Below are 19,242 nucleotides of genomic sequence, written 5' to 3'. Positions count from 1 at the left end.
GATTTCATCGAAGACCTACCCCGTTCAGAGGGTTACACAATCATTTTGGTAGTGGTGGACCGCCTCAGTAAGTATGCACATTTCATCCTTCTACGACACCAGTACACCGCGGTATCAGTGGCAGCAGCTTTTATCAGGGAAGTGGTGAGATTACACGGGCTACCGGAATCAATTGTATCCGATAGAGACAAAGTGTTCCTTAGTCAGTTTTGGAATGAACTGTTTCAAATGCAGGGCGTTGTTCTCAAGAGAAGTACCGCTTATCATCCTCAGACAGATGGCCAGACAGAGGTAGTAAATCGAAGCTTGGAAACATACTTGAGGTGTTTTGCTTCAGAAACACCACGAAAGTTGGCAAAGTGGTTACCTTGGGCAAAATATTGGTACAACACTTCGTACCATTCGACAGCTCAAATGACCCCTTTCAAAGTGCTCTACGGGAGAGACCCCCCACACTTAGTGCATTATGAGAGGGGAAACACACCAATATCTTCAGTGGAGCAGTACTTAGAGGAGAGGGATCATGTGCTAGAAGAGTTAAAGAAACATCTTGGAAGGGCACAACAAATCATGAAGGAGCGAGCCGATGCACACAGGAGAGATATACAGTATGAAGTAGGGGAGAAGGTCTACTTGAAGATAAGGCCCTACAGGCAGAAATCAGTGGCACACAGGAAGAATGAGAAATTAGCCCCGAGGTACTTTGGCCCATATGAGATTTTGGGAAAGATTGGAGCGGTGGCGTATCGTCTGAAATTACCCCCCTCCGCTACCATTCACCCAGTGTTCCACATGTCCCAGCTGAGGAGAGCACTAGGGGAGCATGCAACTAGTGTGGAATTACCAGCATCTTTGACAGAAAATTGGGAGGTGGTCATGGAACCCGTGGAGTTGGAAGGAGTAAGGGTAGACAAGAAAGGAAATAAAGAGGTGTTGATCAAATGGAAGGATCTTCCAGACTACGAGGCCACTTGGGAGCCCTATGAGATGGTCAGGCAACAGTTCCCTGACTTTCACCTTGAGGACAAGGTGAGTTTTTGGGAGGGGAGTAATGTTAGGCCGGCACTTGAGCCGGCTGGACCGGTCCAAACCGGACCGGTCCACACCTACTCGAGGCGGAAACCAACAGGGCGGGCGGAACCGAGCGGAGCGAGCTCATCCGACGGGGGCCAAGGAGGAATTTTGGGAGGGAAATTTTGAATGCGAGGGGCTGTTTAGACATTTTGTAAAACTCCTTTATGGTTAATTAGGAGGTGAGGAGGAAAAGAGAGGATTATCTTGCATTGGAAGTTTTTTTGGGGAGATCTAAGGTTTGTGTTCTTGGGCTCTAGGCTACGGCTAGAGATTTGGAGAGTCATTCCTTCCTCTCGGATTGAAGGAAATTGTATCTTTGTTTGCGTTCTCGAATCTACTAGTGAAATACATTGTTTTTCTCTATTTTCCTTGAGTTTTCTCCACTAAAACTGCTGCGATTTGCTGTTTTCCTGCTGAAATCAGCAGTTTTCTCTTGTTTTTGTACTGATTTTGATTAGGTTTACTTGCGAACCCAAGTATCTCCTATCACAAGCTTGATCCCAAGGCCATTAAATCCATATTCTTGAAACATTCCATGCATATTAGCTTCTTCGAACAACAACCATACTGCCCAAATATGATGTTCAAGGGAAAATTTATGCACATAAATACCAATTTTGGAATGGTGAGAACGCCACAAAGTCATATCTTCCTAGTCTTTCAAATTGTCCAGAAAATTACCAAGCCAAGCATATTTCCAATCATATTCCGCAGCTAGAAATTGTTTCAAGCCTCAATTTCAATTTCTAAGTCCCCTTGTTCTTTCTTAAACTCCTAATAATGCTTCTTATAACTCAACAACAAAATCATATACAATCTAAGACTAGTTACATGTTTACAAAAGGAGCAAGAAGGGTCAAGTGGGATTAAAGTAAACTAAACTTGAATAACAAATCCAAGAAAATGATCTAAACTTGAGAAAACCTTAAACTTCACCTAGTGGTAATGGTGTCGAACCTCCTAATACTGGTATCCCTATCTTTAATCTCGATAGAGTTATAACCTTTAGGAGGAGTGTGAGATCGCTTACTAGGCACTGAATCTATAACTTTATTTCCTAGTAAGGTTTATAACCAAGCTTTCAGACATTCACTACCAAACTAGATGAGAAACACAGTCCAATACAGTACAAGAGGTATTAAAAGAGCAAAAATGGAAAGCTGCCATGTTAGAAGAAATTCATGCTCTAAAAAAAATGGAATCCGAAAATCTCAAAACTACCAAGTAGATAGAATGAAGTAGGATGTAAGTCGATCTTCACCATCAAGCAGTAGGAAGATAAAAGTGAAGGCAAATTCAAATTAAAACTTGTCATTAAACGGTTCGCTCATTTCTATGGATTCCAGTATCAAGAGATCTTTGCTTCATTGGCCAGACTCATTCATTGACTTATTAGGAATGATTTGCCTCTTCTCTAACTAGATGTTAAAAATTCATTCCTCAATGGAGACCCAACGTACCTCTAAATACAAATATTCCTATAGTTCTTCCAAGGAACAACTTTGACGATATGAGTACCAAATAGGGACTTCTCAACATGCATAGTCCATCTTAAGGGTCGGGGTGGAGGATGGGGGTTTTCTTTTTACAAGGATTCATTAATACATTTGTTTTCTAGTTTATTGTGATTTTTCCAGCATTTTTTTTTACTCTAATTTCCATATTTTCTGAGATCGAGCTACTCCTTTCCCATTTATTTACCAATCTCAAATAGATGAATAAGGAAATTATTCCCTTCCTTATCAGGAATATATATATATACACACACACAATAGATAGATTTACCGTAACTAATATTTACTCTTGTATATTATGTACAAGCATCACAAAAACACATGTTGCCTTAACAAAATTAAAAAGTATTAACCTATATACCTCATTTCCCATGAAATTCAGGTAACCTTCACCTCCAAGAGCCATGGTTAAGAAGTGAATTATCTGAAAATTTATAATAGCAACACCAAAATCAAAATAACACAGTATAATCTAGATCTAATTAGCAAGCTGGCTGAAATGAGGATCTTCAAATAATTATTAACATTATTGTGACAACAAAAAAACACTGTTCCTAAGAAGCGAACCTTATGAAGTGCAATCCCCCGATCAATGACAGGAGAAGCAGGTTGTAAATCAGACATGCCAGTGTACATTTCATTATCCATCAGAGTAAAGGCAATGGTCTTGTCACCTACAATAGACTGTAAAACAAAATCAGCATCCTCTCTCAAATATCAGTCCATATAAAACTACTTCACATTGTCATTTATTAGTTATCTACATAATTTAGTGAAAAGAGTTGCTAGTTGCTAGTGCATGTACATAAATACATTTGTCTCACCCACCATGATTGCATGACAATTGATCAATACAAGTCATCCATTTGAAGATTTAACGATCTACCTGATCGTGGCTTTCAGCATATGCAATGCATTTTTCAGTGTATCTTCTGTTAGTTAAAGTATGGACAATTTCCTGCATCGACCAGTCTAAATCCTCTTTGTTCTTCAAGTAATCGATCCATTTGTCAGGAATTGCCATTGCCAAACGATAACTAAAACCAATTCCACATTCAGAGAGAGGGCGACAAAGAGCTGGCATTCCAGAAACATCTTCCGCAATGGTAATCGCATCCGGTAAAAAGCGATGAACCAAATAATTTGCCAGCATTAAGTAGACAACAGCATCTATATCTGTTGCAAAACTGAAGTACTCACTGTAATTTCCAGTGAATGCGATGTTGATACCATGATGATGATACAACATTGAAGTCACTCCATCAAATCGAAATCCATCAAACTGAAATTCACCTAACCACCATCTTAGATTTGAGAGAAGAAACCGCAAAACTTCCCAGTTAGCATAGTTGAATAATCGGCTATCCCACAATTTATGGTAACCACTCTCCCCAGTATGGAAATAAGAGTCCTGCGTTCTCTGTCCAACATCAAAGCCACTAAGGCCATCAGATACATTGTTACTCGCATGGCTGTGGACAACATCCATAAGAACAAGCAGACCAAAACTATGTGCTTTGTCTATTAGATACTTGAGATCCTCAGGTGTTCCAGATCTGCCACTAACAGCAAAGAAATTTGTGACATGATACCCAAAAGATGCATAATAGGAATGCTCCATGATAGCCATTAATTGAACTGTGTTATAATTATTTGCTCGAATACGAGGCAGAACATCATCAGCAAATTCTCTGTATGTACTTATGCGTGGTTCAGGACAACTCATACCAACATGAGCCTCGTATATACGTGGACTTATAGGCTTTGGAGGGCGCGGGTGCTTAAATTCATATCTGTGCGAATTAAAAAGGGTAATTAACAGGACAAATTGTATCAGAATTCATATCCTGAAGAGTATCAGAATTCATATCATTTGTAATAGCATCTGATCACCCAAAAAGAAATAAAATATAAGAAATTAGCATGAGCATAAGTTGTTACCTTTCTGAGGGGGGTGGATCCCAGTAAACTCCATCATATGCAGCTCCAAATTGATTAGGATCAACTGTCGCATATCGGATCCAGGCTGGAATTCTATCAACCCATGTCCCATTGCTTTGCTTGAAACGAAATTTTACCCTTGAATTATGAGGAATTGATGGTTTGCCCCCATTGTCCGGAATTTTTAACATCCAAACACCAAATTCATTTTTTTCCATCTTGTGGTTGGATCCATTCCAGCCATTGAAGTCTCCTATCAGTTGAGCTTCCCTAAATGAACAAACAAACGAAAAATACAAAATTACATCTCTCTTTCATCAATGAAGAGTTAAACTAATACACCATGTAGTTAAGGAATTAATGGTCTCAAAATAAGTTGATTGAAATGGTGCAGCAAAAAATTCCAATATCAATTGTTAATGTTTGTTGCAAGAACAATTGAATGCAACTTGCCCAAAATCACCAAAGTAATAAACAACAAGTACATATTATGGGCGACGTGAAGACTCACTGAGCAGCAGGGGCCCATTCCCGATATACAATTCCATCTTTTTCTTTGTTAAACCCAAACTTCAGATAACCTACAAGAATGGCAGGGATCATATAACTAAGTTGTATTTAAACTTTGGTCAAAGAAACATCACTCAAAACTTGCTTTTCAAGAAAAATGACAATCTTAACCTTGAGCAAATTCTTCGAGACTCCCTTCATATTTTTCAATTAGCGCTTTCTGCTCAAAATATCTTTTTGATCTATAAATAAAATGGTCCTTGTATGGTTCTAAAGACGGGTCTACACTGAGAACTCCAATGTTTTCAGCATTTTCAACTGTTGTATCTTTCAACATGGTTGAAATTGCAAAAGTAGGCTCAACTGCCTACAAGAACGACAGATCAGTATCAGAAAGAAAATGCAAAATCATCAAATATAGTTTCTAAATCTAATTATTATTAGTTACCTGAGTATTTCTGTGGACTTTATGGGGATAACAAAAGGAGTAGTGGAAAGACAACTTGTTAGATGCATTTTGTAATGAAGTTGACTGGAGCTGAGAAATGCCGGGGCATCTTGAAGCCTGCAGGTGAGAAAAAAAGGAAAAAAAGACAAGCGGAATAAAGTAGAAGTCAGTCAAAATAAATCCAAGTAGTCGATAATTATCAATAAAGATATGCCTAACAGATTAAAGAGGTTCCAAATAAATGTTTATGGTTCAGCACCAAAGCATAAAACGTTTAACCTAGGAAGATGAAGAAGAATCTAGGAGGGTAGAATAGATTAAGAGCAACTTGGATTTCTTGGCAAGTTATGTTGCCAAAAATATAGACCAAAATGGCAGGCTATTTGTTAACTCATATACTAATAAACACATAAAAATATATGAAATTGGCGACTTAAGCGATGGTCGGCAGGCACGATGCGTCACTAAAGTGGTCAAACGACCTCCGATTGTCAAACGGACTACGCCGTTGCAATTGGAGTGTCGAATTTACCTAGGAATGAGCCCCTCTAATGAAACCAAAGGCTCAGGTACCAAATTAATGTGACCTAAGACTCTGATACTAAATTGATGCAACCATAAGTTCTTATGCCAAGTGGGAGAACACTAGGAATGCAAATGATAACACTTCCTTTCAATATCACATAAACAAACACAAATGATGGAAACTAAGTAGGAAACAAAGCTAAGATAATAGTTAGGAAGACATAAGAAACCAAACAACTAAATTAAAATACCCTCAGAATAACCATGTATTGTCACCTCACATACAAATTACAAAATCGAAAAAGGTGCTCAAAGGAAAGGACAAACAAGAGATCAACCACAGGAATTATGATTCAGCACATGCTAATGCACCTCCGACATATACTAATAGAACGAGGCATAACACACCTTACAACTCATAATATTTAAAGAAGAAATATACAAGTGGAAGGGAAACCATTGAGAGAAGAAGTAGATAGAAGACGGAAACGAAGTAGTAGAGGGAAGGTAGAAGACAGCTCGCAAGCTTACCCTCAGGTTCTCATAATAGTTTAGAGAAGAAAGATACTGATGAAATGGAAACCATGGAGAGAAGAAGTAGAAAGAAGTCCGAGACGAAGTATTAGAAGATAAGGAAAAAGATAGCTCACAAGCTAAGAAAAACCCTCAGGTTTCACATTCAAAAAATTCATCAAATATTTCTCTCTTTCACAAAGGAAATCAACCACATTACATAAGAGAAGAAAGGAAAAATGGCAATAAATTACACAATTAAATGCGCCACTAAAAAAGCCAATAGAAGTTATTCAAGATAGCCCACTTAATGAGAAATTAAAACACTTAGCATAGGAATCAACAAGGAGGGAAACTGAACAGCCAAAAACAAAGAAACCAAAAGTCAGCAGGGAAACCAAGAGCAGTAGGCAAGGAAACTGAAGTCCAGCAGGAAAAATAGTGAACCAGCAAGGAAAACCAAAGGGCCAACAGGAAACCAAGGGGCTAATAGCAGCAAACAAATATCCAATGGAGAAAGAAAGCTAGAAACACAAGTGGAAAATAAAGAAAATATAAAATAGCAAGTTTTGACTGCATCACGCTTGCAGTCAAATTAGACAAAAATGATCGAAATCGACGATCAACACGTTAAAATATTGTGTGACATTGTCCAAACGATGTCCGATAACAAAACAAAGTTCATCGTTGCGTTCAAAATGTCCGAATCACCTGAAAATGAGTGTAAATTTGCCTCATGAACCTCCTAGGGGAAAAATCAATGTGGATCCCAAGGCAATAACGATGAATTTCATGACGTGCGAAATTGTCTCATTTTATTATTATTATTATTATTATTATTATTATTATTATTATTATTATTATTATTGTTATTATTATTATTATTATTTTAACAAAATTGAAATTAAAAAAAAAAGAGAACAATAGTACTTGTTCAACGTCGACAACAACGCCATTCCGCAATTCGCTCATCTCGAACGCACTCCCACCCTCACTAATAAAACGAAGATGAAATTAAGTCCTTCATTTTTCTTTGACAAGTAGGACCGCAAGCTTTCGGCCGAACTCCTCTCTAATCCTCCACTCGAATCCTTTTTATTCATCCAATTACCACAAGGTCCAACCTGACACCTCTTTGTTGCATTCACTCGGACGCCCAAGCCCCGTTGATCCACTGCCGATCTCGTAGCTCGCCCGCTTTCACCTACAGCTGATCCACCTGACCGACTCTGTCAACTCATGACTGAATCTCCATAACAAGCCCCAATCCATCCTAATCCTACCTCCTCAACTTGCCGCAAATCGACTTCACCCCGCTCGCTTCCACCTTGCTGATCCTTCACCCGATCCAGCTCACACAGCCAAGCTCTACCTCAAATCAAACCTTCCCCTCTCCGACTTGCACCCAGGTTCGTCCACCCCTAACAAAACCTGCAACTCCCTATTCTAGAATCGCACCTCACGAACTCTTTCTAATCATTTGCTCTTTTGGATCAACGCACAAATCAAACCCATTCAACCCATTTGTTGCCAAACCACACGAAACTGCGCAAACGCAAGCCGACTCGCCTCTCCCAATCCCGTTCACACCCTTCAATTGCCCCAAATCGATCACACTCTTCTACCTCTTAGTGAAGCAGCCCATTCATTTTCCTCTTATGTTCAACTTCAGCAGCCACTTTTTTCAGTTAACTAACCAAACTACATTTAGAAAGGCTACAGCCCCTCACTCACTACCTCTCACACTACAACAACTAATTAGAAATGCAAACAACCCACATAAACTTGCGACTCCAAAACACTCACACACACACACACAAAAGGGGAAAGACGAAAAAAAAAAAAGAGAAGTACAGAGAAATAAAAAGAGAAATTTCTATACTTACGTCGTCGTCGCCCTTGCTCACCAAGTTATAATGATTTCTAAACTTAAAATTTGCAAAATCATGTTTTTGTCACTTGCAACGCAATGCGCGGACCACTTATGCACGCTATTCTTAGCATGGTGGGAGGGAGCCCGATGCGATGCTTGCGGAGAGACAGGTGAGCAGTATACACGCTTTTCTTAACGTGGCGGGATAAGATTTAAATATCCGTGTATGTGCTTCTATGCCTGGGGGAAAAAATTGCAAGTCTTTCGTGCAGGTAACCTCCCAAGCCAATGCACACCTTTCTTGGCATGTTGTGGTAGAAGACCACAAACACGGTGTCACCTGACACCGACCATGGACGTCTTTCTTGATGTAGCAGGCAGGCCTAGACTACCAAAAATTTTCCTAAACAGAGGAGACGTCGGGAGGCTACAGAATAAATAAAGATCAATCTTCCCAGTCATCCTCTTTTTCTATAACCTTTTATGTTCCTCACGAACTTTCACCAATTTTGAGAATTGTTAGGCAGTGCTGCATTAATACCATTTAACAAATATCAAAGGATAAAGTTGCGAGCTTCCATTTAACAGGTTAGGGAGGCCCCAAACCACCACCAACCCAGCAAATACCCAGACACTCAGTTATAAATCGTTAATCTTATAAAAGTCTCAAATGTCGAACATTCTTTGATCTGAAAGAACTTTATCGATATTTTCTGTTTTCCCACCTCCTTAAATACTCGCAAACAATGCTTTACAATTCTAACTCTGATCCCGAAACAGTCATAGGAAAGGCATTTTCGAGTGAGATCAAGTAGTTAAGATGTAGAAAAGCATGTAAATATGCGAAACAAGCGTAGAATATCTCAAGCAAGAAAGACCAGTGAACACTTGACCAGCTATTCTCAATCCAAATAAGACTAGCGTAGATAAACAGCAACGGATCAGGAAATCTAAGCCCAGCTGGAAAGAGTGGCGACACAAAGGAAAAATTAGAAGCAGAAAAAAAAATTGTCCAAGTTACCGCAAATTCATACTAAAAACGAGAAGGGGATTAAAAATTGACAAAGATGAAACCCGAATGAGTGAATGAGCATTTCAAAACCAAAATAACTAAAACAACAGAAAAATAATAATAATATTTCATAAAATGGTAATGCGGAATCCGAAATTGATAAAAATCTACTGATGAAATCAAACATCAAACTCTTCACAAAAAGAGAAAGTGAAGAGAATTGCCTTCGTGTAGCTTCTACTGGATCGCGAAGAAGCTGGATGGAGAAACAAATGATAGCAAATGCTTGACATTCTCGCCCGTTCTCCTCTTACTCTCACCACTCTTGCTCTCGCTAGGTATTCGCGGTATAAAATCCTCTTCACTAGCTGCCATCTTTTTTATCTCACTCGTGTTCTCTCTTTCAATCTCTCTCACAAGGTTTCCGGACCCGCCATGATGCCCTCGCTCCCAGATTTTTCTTTCAGACAGGAACAAGTACTTAAATCTACTCCGTCAAACAAATACACCGTAAGATGCATTTATACGGTCGATAGTTTTCTTACTTATTTTTAAAATAATTTTCTAATATAAAAATTTTATATTAAAAAATATTAAAAAAAAATTATTGTCCCATATTCCCATTTGAAACTACTTTATTACTAATTATTAAAGCACCTTTTTTAATTAAAAAATTATTTTAAAAAAACAGTAAAATAGTTATCTCAAACGAAGTCTTACTAGTTGTCCTAGCTAACTCCTTTATTTTAAAAAAAAAATTACAAGCATAGCACTTAAAATTTAAAAGCATATATTGTAATATCTAAATTTTATTATTTAGATCATGTATGACACTCTATTAACTTTATATCATCTTTTCTCATGACCTCGCCGTCAGGAACTCATTAGAATTTCAACATAGATGGCCTAGATCTCATGAACCTTTCACATTCTTATGCTCTATCTCACCACCACACAAGATCCTCCCACAAGCTATCATCTTGTTCTCTAGCCATGTCGATATTATCGTCCTCACTTACGCCATTCCATTGTGGACTCTGCTTAGATGCGAGTTGTAATGTTGATGTACTTAGCAAAGTTAGAACCATAGATCTTAATAAGATTTCGTGAGTAGTCCGCTAACAGCCGCCATCAAGTCTCACACTACCTACCACCTAATGGTTGTAGCGACCATTATTTTTTATGTTATTAAAACTTTTAAGTGCTATATGAATAAATAGTACAATTTGGATGTTAAATATTCAAATAACAATACTTTCAGTGATATGCATATCCCTCTAAAAAGAAAATTTTCAAAACGGAGCTTACTTAAAATATAATTAAGCAAATGAAGCATTACTATTAAAATTTTTAAATATGAGCAAAAATGCTATTCTAATTAGCATTCTCTAAGAAAAAGGCAATTAGATTAGCAATTTTCTAAAAAGATCATTAAAATATTTAATAAATAAATAACTTATTAAATTAAAATCATATTTTTATTTGAAGTCATGTAGTTAGAATTTATATTTTTACTTCTGGAACCCAGGTTCAAAACTCACCACACACAAAATGCAAATTTTAAAATTATATATAATAATCGCTAATTTAATAATATAACATTTTTATACTTTATATAAATATAAATTAAATAATTTTAATATAATTTATTATATTTAATTAAAAATTAAAATATTAATCAATTTTTTAAATCAAATGTTAGAAACTTTTTAATTCAAATTGGCTCAGTTGTACTCTTCCATCTACCATTTCTCTTAGAGCTAAACTAGAAGAGAATTTTGAGTTCGTATGTCCCATAATATTTAAAATTGAGGAAATTCGCTCACAATTTCATTTCTTAGAAAAATATACTCAAAATTTTCATTCGAACTAAAAGATTTTGGAATTCGAAGAGTTTCCAGAACATTATACAAACCGCCATGGGAGCAAAAATTGATCACAATTACTATCCTCAACGTATTCTTCCTCTCTAAAGATTCTCATTTACGAGTACCAAACTGAGGTAAAGTTTCAACGTAACACTTCGGTCTTTTCTCTAGTTAGCCAATGATTGTTACTTATAGAGCTTGAGGTACAAGTGAAAAAATTACTAAGTAATTTGAGACTAATAATATTATTATAGTGAATGTGACATGCAAATATATATATATATATATAAACAAACATTATTAAAAATACTGATGTATAAAAAAGAAGCCTTATATTAAAAATACCTCCCCATATTGAAAATCGTTTGGGAGCACTACGATGTTGTTGGGCTATTGTCTTTGATTATTGAAGTTTCCAAAATGAGTAGTTCCTTAGAAGTGCAGCGGCGTTGGGAAGTTTAGCACTGGGAAGTTTAGTGCTATGATGTTGGATCAGTTTTAGTGTTTTTATATATAAATATCTAAAATTATTTTTTTCCAACCTCATTTTCATTTTGAAGCTTAGAGAGAGTCAAAAAAGGAGAATAGGAAGGAGAAAAAAGAAACTAGGGTTTGGATGTTGTGGAGTCGATTTCGTTTGTCATGGTAGTTGAGGAAATTGTTCAACTAGATGAAAGTTACTGATTCCATGCTTTAGATTTCAATTTTGACATTTGTGTAAGTATTTCTAAACTTTTATTTGATTTGTGTTGACATAAATGTGGTTTACAAAGAGTTAAATAGTTTTTATCATATAACTTTTAATATGTTATATAATATAATATTCTAGCCACATTGACAAAAAAAATAAAATTTCCTTGGTAGTTTTATTTGTAAATCATTTTTAAATGTTTATTTGAGTATTTTTGACATTTATAGAAATTGCTAAAGTATAACCGATACTTCAAAATGGCATTATGAATGTTCCTTAGTAATGATTTTTTGATTTTTTTACTGTTGAATATGTATACAAATTTTAACCCATGCACACAATTAAAAATGTCTTACATGCATTATTTTCATGTATTTTTTGTACCATGCTAAATGTTGCTCATACATTTCAACTAATGTTGATGCATGTTCATGTGTTGGAGGAGAATGAAGAAATGTTTCGTGGCGGTTGTTTCATGTTCTATTTAATGCAAGTGGCATATAATTCCTCAATTATCATGAAAAATATGTGAGAATAAGGAGTATAAGTGAAAGTAGAATTATAAGTAAAATCAATCTAATATGATCAAGTGGAGGTACAAATGAAAGTAAGGTATAAAGAGACTTCAGGAAATGTGCAATGTGAATGTGAATCATATTATGATTTGTATGTTGCATGTTATGTTTCACCATGTATTCTATTATAATATTATGTTCATGTTCAATAGATATTCACGTTATTACCACTTAAAAGTTTAAAATTTGTTTATGTTATTGCCTTTGATATGGTTATACCATTGACCATAATTAATGTTAACACTAACGTACCGTTGAAATCATGTTAGTGATGATGCCTTACACATACTCTATGTTGCTTTAACTAAAATTGTAATGCATCTTGTTTATATAAAAATTTAACTCTTATGCATTTTACTTTAATTAGTGAATATTAAATTCCTTGGTAAGTTCGTTTAGCCTACTAAGCAAGTGTTTTCTCATCTTACATGATTTAGATGTCATTTAAAGGAAGGGTGAGACCCGTACTGAATAGACAAGAGCAGATAAAGTTAAAGTCTAGGTTGTAGGTGTCATGATCCAACTCAATATAACCAATTTTCCAAACATGTTCTACCTATTTTAGAACTATTTGAAAAGAAAAATTTTTTAACACAGAGCCACTAAAACATCCATATACAAGAAATAAAATAGAGATATCATTTAAAATATAAACATGTACATCATCCCAGTTCTATTCATCCCAAAACAATTATATATAATAATAACGATTCTTCCAATTATCATTCAATACATATAATAGATGATCAAAATAGAACTCATCTAAAACATATAGAAACACCTAGCCCACCAACTCCTGGTCAATCTCACTCTACCAGGGTATGCATTTCAGAATGATGGATCATAATTTGTTCATGAACAATACCCAACTTTACTATCAAACAACCTCCTAGGTAAGAACTAGAAAACTGAGAATGGTTGGGTGAGTAAGGAGAGTGATAGAGACAAAAGCTCAAAGTTTGCCTACAAATTGAAAATATCAAAAAAAAATATTCAAAATGTACACGTTTATTCATTCTTTATTTTTATAGGGTAAGAGTGTTCTAGAGGATTCTACGAAAGAAGTACAATACTTCTTAAGATATTATACTTTTTAAGATGTGCTTGTCTTCTTGTAAGTATCATTAGTCCAAGTTCATTGTCATTACAGAATGTTGGATCATAATTTATTCATGGATTCATAATTTATTCACGGATAATATACAACTTTACTAGCAAGCAACCTTCTAGGTAAGAACTAGAAAACTGAGAAAGGTTTGGGTGAGTATGGAGAAATTGGGAGATGAAAGCCCAAAGCATGCCAACATATTGAAAAATATCAAAAAAGTTTCAAAATGTATTTATTCGTCCTTTGTTTATAGGATATAGAGGGCTACAAGAAAAAACTACAAAAAAGTATAATATTTATTATGACCCATTACAAATTGTATTGTAATATGGCTATGCTGATATGAATCCAAATTATTCTCTACATTTGATATGAACTTTTATTCCAGGGTGAGTTTCCGTGTTATTTTTTATGGGTGAGTAAGTTCTCGAGATATATACATAACAAGTTTATGTGGGCGAGTCCTCTGAAAGTGACCGTGATGTTGGTCACCCCATAGAAAGTGCAAGCTAAGGTTTGACTGAGTTTAGAGGATCATAAGCACAAACCTTGAGATTAACATATAATGAGATAAGTTATTCCATGGGGCTTGAACGAATTTTTGTGAGTTCTTGGCGTTCATGTCTGGGATGGCTCCTCGGTCTTGCTAGTGTGGGTCTTTGATTTCTATGGCCAAGTTATTTTGCTAGATATATGTGAAACAACTTTTTGAACATGTAAATACAAAAATATAGATCCCTTATACCAGTTTCACTAAGATATTTTATCATCAATTTCTAAATAGTATATTTAATTCATCAAAATGTTTCATTAGGTTTACACATAATTTATATGAAACTGTGTAAATACATAATCTACGGACTTTTCCTCTTAGTTATGCATTGACCAAATATGTTGACCTCAACTAATATAGCCACCCATTTCCAAATGGACTAATAAAAAAACTTTGGAAGGATAGAAGTTAGAACTTAACCAGAGAATCATAAACTTCATCACACATCAAAGGCTTCTTTCTTTCATTTAAAAAACAGTTAGTATCTTCTTCTAGCTTTCCTATTCTAACTACGAACTAAAACTTTTCTTCAATTCAGATTACATGCTTATGAATAAACCAGCAGAGTAAGGAAGCACTACTGTTTGTAAGTGAAAATGGTTGTATAAACAAATATTAAAATTTGATCAATTAAAACTAATAGAGCGCTATGATTGTCAAGAGATATTCAGCATGGATTCTTAGGCAATTATTAAAAATCCGATCAAACGAAACTATTAGAACACTGATGGCATATTTTACAATGTTTGTAAGTGATAAAAAAGAAAACAAAAGTGAGCCTGTTTTGCACAGAAGATTGATTATGTACTCAGGTAGAGCACATCACGAGAAACAAGTATCAAACAGAGAACTATGATTGTCAAGTGATATCTGTTATTCATTGTTTGAGATTGTTGACAAATTTGACAAATAACTATTTGATCTTAAAATACAGACTTCTCAGCATAGATTCTGAGACAATTATTAAAAATCCGATCAAACTAAACTATTAGAACAGTAATTGCATACAGTTCAACGACTGCAACTTACATTGCATGCAAACTAGCAACTTCAGTTGCAAAGAGCAGTCAAACTCTCCAACCTTTCTAGCTCTAAGAAAAAGATTAGCATTGTTATGTAAGTCGGGGATACGTTCAGTTAGTTCCTCGTATCTAACAAGAATAGAGCAGGTTCAGATTTTGCTGCACATCCAAACTTGAATGTGCTGTATTTTTTATGGACTCCAGTAAGCTTTCCTTTTCCTGACTTCTGGTGGAAGTCCACCATCATCCTAGAACAGTCTCTGCAATAAAAATTTAAAGAAAGATAGCTAAGCTGATATGCATTAATAGAAATAATGGGATGAAACAGACGCTAAACTTACAGAAGCTGGACTTCTGAGTATTTAGTGCACAGCTCACTGGTCCTAGTCCAGTGCTTGAATCCTTTTAAACTGCACTGAGCTGTATAAACTGCAGCAGCAGCAAGCATTGAAGGGCGAAATTTGAGCATTTCATACTCAACAAGGCACAGCTCTATTATGTAAGACGAAAGAAGCTCGATCTAGCTCAAATTCAAGAACTTTATGTTAGAATATTTTCATCACAAATTAGGAAAAACATTAATTATTATTTTCTCAAAGGGAGCTTCTACCTGTCTATCAGACTGAGCAGCTTTGAGAAATCTCCTCATGAACATATAAGGTGTTGGCACTGACATGTTGAACTGTAAGGTGTTTACAATCGAACTTTCCTGCTTGCAATAAGTGGCAATAAAAACACATAAAATAGATAATATGATTGCATAAATAATTCATATTTGACAATTTGATCCTTCACTAAGTATGAATACCATCTGAAGGACTTCGTCTCTAGTGTAGGCTCGGTCTGAGATGACGATAAGATCTTCCACGACAGGAACCATTACTTCCTCATACTTGCATGCAAGTAGCATGGCTGTCACCCCTACCAGTTGAAGCTTCTTTCTTGGCACACTTTGGCGAGCCAAGAACCTATCTATTAGGTTCACTGTTAAAAACAGTGTCTCTTCCACTAATTCAAATTTGTAGTGCACCTATACCATAAATTGTTAATTATTTCCCGTGTTTCAGATTATTTACATCAAATGAGATCAGAAGAAAATTTATTTATACCTCAATCAACCAATCAATCAATATAGCTCGCATCCTCTCATTAATATCAAACTGGTTTGACATGTAATTAGGCGGGACACAGCCAAGTTCCTGAAAATTTTGATGCATTTTGTTAGTTTTTTTATTATTATTTAAATTAAGCTTCTGCCAAACATAGTGTGATATCAATAATGATATATTTGTATTGCAAAAAGTCTACCTCTGTTTCTCTATAGAAAGAGTATATATCATTCACATACTTGACAACAGCAAGAGTGTTGTCAGAATCACAGATGTCAATCTCTTCAAGCAATTTTGCTTCTACATCCTCCATTTCAACTTCCTTCATCCCACAATCAATCTTGAAAGAAATTAACAATATTTTCATATATAAACATTGTTATATTATTACATATAGGCTGCTAATTTTAACATAAATCACCAATTTTAATGCAAAAAAAAAAAAAAATCCAGAATGAAAGAGCTCATACCATCTCTTCAGTATCCTCCACCATTGGCAAAGGTTCATCAATAGGAAATGCAACATGCTCTTCCTCATATATGGCATCACCAGTACATGCAAAACTTGTATCTTGGACTAGTTGGTTTCTCGCTTGAACTAGGCAGCCAATAGGTTTGGCTCTAGTGCTGACATTCTGTGTAGGAATTAAAGAGTTTGAAAGACAGTGTGAGATCTAAGAAAGAAAAATGTTGTTGCGTGTTAAGTTCACTTTTCTTTACAACCTGAAGGCAGTCTTGGGAATTTTGAGCTAGGGAAGCAGCAAACCTCCTAAAGCATCATTGGCATATTTTAGCTTAAATGAGTAAACTGATGAAAAAAAGCGGGGAATACCGGAATAGAAAAGTTGCTTCTGACCTTGTAATCGGTCTTCGGCCTACGAAACTCTGTTTGTTCTTCTCATCCCTGAAATCCACATAAGAACTTTAGCAAATAATAACAAATAAGAAAGAATTAAGAAATTTGGGGTTAGATTCTGAAGTATGGCGGTCCTGAAGAAAAGAGCTGGAGCATTACTCTGTCATAACTTTCTTGATGATCTTAGGGGGGTAAGGAACGTTGCTGCCCACGAGATTATTGATGTCCCTCAGTGCTCTTCTGTTGTCGCTGCTCCCTATCTCTCTGCCATACTTCACTCCCACCATTCGAAAACCTTTTAAAGAAATCAAACTTAGGTATCAATCAAAGAAATAAGATGGATCCACGACTTTCTGAACTGATTCACCGAGCAAAAACTCAAAGAAAGAAAATTTCTTTTAAGAACCTTGGAAGTTCTCCGATTTCATCACATCGTGCTGCTTCTCACCTCCTATATCCATCCCTTAACCCTGCGTTAAGAAGAAACTTGTACCCAGCAAGATCTTGAAGCCCAGATTGCGATATGCACCTGAGAAGCAGTTAGCTCAAGATCCAACACGAGACGGAGAGAGCTAAAGCAAGAAGACCATGATGAGAAGCTCTCTCCCTCTCGCTAACACCTCCCCTTTGAAATCGCTTCTTCTGTTTTTCTGTACCCTTTCTCCGATCTCGATCGAATGGCAAGAGGGGTCCTCATTTTAAAACGTGTTCATGTCGTCGTGGAGGGCTGATGTTTTATTTTTTAAATCCAACGGTCACGAATTTGTTACCGTTGGCTTAGGGAACAGATAGAAAGAGGAGGGGGCGTGATTCAGACGATCCTAACGGCTAGTCACGTGGTTTCAAATTTTTCAACGGGCTTCGAATTTGGGGCTCTGCCAAGAAAAAATTAGTTTAAATTTTCAGTGAGCAAGGAGATGGTCCTTTCCTAAATATGACGATTATATACTGCAAATAGCACCCCATCAAAGCTTTTGGTTATCTTGAAATTTATGATCATCCTATTTTGAAATGCAAAAAATATTGAATTTGGGAGGGAGTAATGAAAGCCTTCATTCTTGGGGATGTTGGGTGCTTTACAGAAATAGCTTTATTATTTTTTTTAATGGCTACATCATGACATTAATAGAGATTCTAAAAAAACAAAGGGAATTATATTTTTCCTGTTTTATAAATTATGAATTGGCAATTAGATGAAATTATTAGACAATCTTGAGTTAATTGCTAGTTATAATTTATTGCTAGTCACTGGTTTTAAATAAACATAGATTTTTGTATAACTAGGGATTAATTCTAATAAAAATAACACTATATATATAACGGAGGGTTAATTGCTAGTGCGTGAGCACGTGCGTGCGTGCAGGCACGCGAGTGTGTGCGGGTGTGCGCGAGTGTGTGTGCGGGTGTGTGCGCGTGCATGTGTGCGGGTGTGCGTGAGTAATAGCCCATATATGAGGGTGGGTTGGGTTTAGACCTGTCAATATTTGACCCGACCCGAAAACCCGACCCGAACCCGACCTGAAAATTTCGGGTTCGGGTTGACCCGAAAACGCGAAATCAACCCGGTTTGACCCGTTTTTAATTAATTTAGGAGGGTTTTAATGAATTTTTATGAAATAAGTAAATGATATTTCAAAAAATTATAAACATTATTGCCCAAATTAAATTAATCTTGATTTATTTTAAATTAATTGAAGTAAATCTTACCTTAATTATATTTAGATTTAAATAAATTGAATTAAATAAAAAAATTTAATAAAATATACCCAAATCGGGTCGGGTTCGGGTTGACCCGGACCTGAAGCGGGTCGGGTTCGGGTTCGGGAAACCGACCCGTTTGCAAAAACGGGTCGGGTTGAACAGTGTCGGGTCAATTTCGGATTGGATCCGAACCCGACCCGTGACCAAGTTTTGACAGCCCTAGCTGGGTTGACGGACTTTCCTTTTAAGATTTGTGATGTAATTCTAAATAAAATAAAAAGGAAGGCATGAGAAGATATATTTATGTGATATGATACGCATACGAGTAAGAAGTGACAACTTTTGATAT

The 19,242-nt window shown here is 36.0% G+C and overlaps 2 protein-coding genes across 3 annotated transcripts in view; both read right to left on the bottom strand.

Annotated features, from left to right (window-relative positions):
* Positions 1 to 18,718, bottom strand: part of LOC110114933 (1,4-alpha-glucan-branching enzyme, chloroplastic/amyloplastic) — a 40,857-nt gene extending 22,139 nt beyond the window's left edge. Inside the window, exons 1-8 of one of the 2 annotated variants that reach the window (XM_020847989.2) lie at positions 9,635 to 9,783; positions 5,488 to 5,604; positions 5,211 to 5,406; positions 5,041 to 5,110; positions 4,530 to 4,799; positions 3,475 to 4,381; positions 3,156 to 3,272; positions 2,950 to 3,012 (exon numbers count right to left, since the gene is read on the bottom strand). In XM_020847989.2, coding sequence (XP_020703648.1) covers positions 2,950 to 3,012; positions 3,156 to 3,272; positions 3,475 to 4,381; positions 4,530 to 4,799; positions 5,041 to 5,110; positions 5,211 to 5,406; positions 5,488 to 5,604; positions 9,635 to 9,703 — 1,809 coding nt within the window. In that variant the 5' untranslated portion in view covers positions 9,704 to 9,783. Of the gene's footprint in view, positions 1 to 2,949; positions 3,013 to 3,155; positions 3,273 to 3,474; positions 4,382 to 4,529; positions 4,800 to 5,040; positions 5,111 to 5,210; positions 5,407 to 5,487; positions 5,605 to 9,634; positions 9,784 to 18,710 lie in introns of those variants that run through there. The other variant, XM_020847992.2, reaches the window with a different exon arrangement.
* On the bottom strand, positions 15,147 to 17,653 carry LOC110114934 (G2/mitotic-specific cyclin-2-like). Its single transcript, XM_028695951.1, has 11 exons — positions 17,599 to 17,653; positions 17,352 to 17,487; positions 17,193 to 17,240; positions 17,001 to 17,105; positions 16,807 to 16,957; positions 16,536 to 16,676; positions 16,337 to 16,426; positions 16,036 to 16,257; positions 15,838 to 15,936; positions 15,569 to 15,747; positions 15,147 to 15,487 (listed from the first exon to the last, which is right to left on the bottom strand). Exons 1-11 carry the CDS (start codon positions 17,651 to 17,653, stop codon positions 15,343 to 15,345), a joined length of 1,371 nt encoding a protein of 456 aa, XP_028551784.1. The 3' UTR covers positions 15,147 to 15,342.
* Positions 18,719 to 19,242: the final 524 nt, after the last annotated feature.

This window comes from Dendrobium catenatum, unplaced genomic scaffold (genome assembly GCF_001605985.2).
Source record: "Dendrobium catenatum unplaced genomic scaffold, ASM160598v2 fragScaff_scaffold_716, whole genome shotgun sequence".
Classification (NCBI taxonomy): Eukaryota; Viridiplantae; Streptophyta; class Magnoliopsida; order Asparagales; family Orchidaceae; genus Dendrobium; species Dendrobium catenatum.
Note: the sequence above shows the minus strand (reverse complement) of the source record. Positions and strands in the feature narration are given on the sequence as shown.

Excerpts from the sequence above, each read along its gene's own strand:
- LOC110114934 (XM_028695951.1), bottom strand. The coding sequence starts at position 17,653 with ATGGATATAGGAGGTGAGAAGCAGCACGATGTGATGAAATCGGAGAAC. Across the intron at positions 17,241-17,351 it reads ATCAAGAAAGTTATGACAGA|GGATGAGAAGAACAAACAGA; the intron begins GTAATGCTCCAG and ends TGTGGATTTCAG. Across the intron at positions 16,258-16,336 it reads TGATTGATTGGTTGATTGAG|GTGCACTACAAATTTGAATT; the intron begins GTATAAATAAAT and ends TTTATGGTATAG.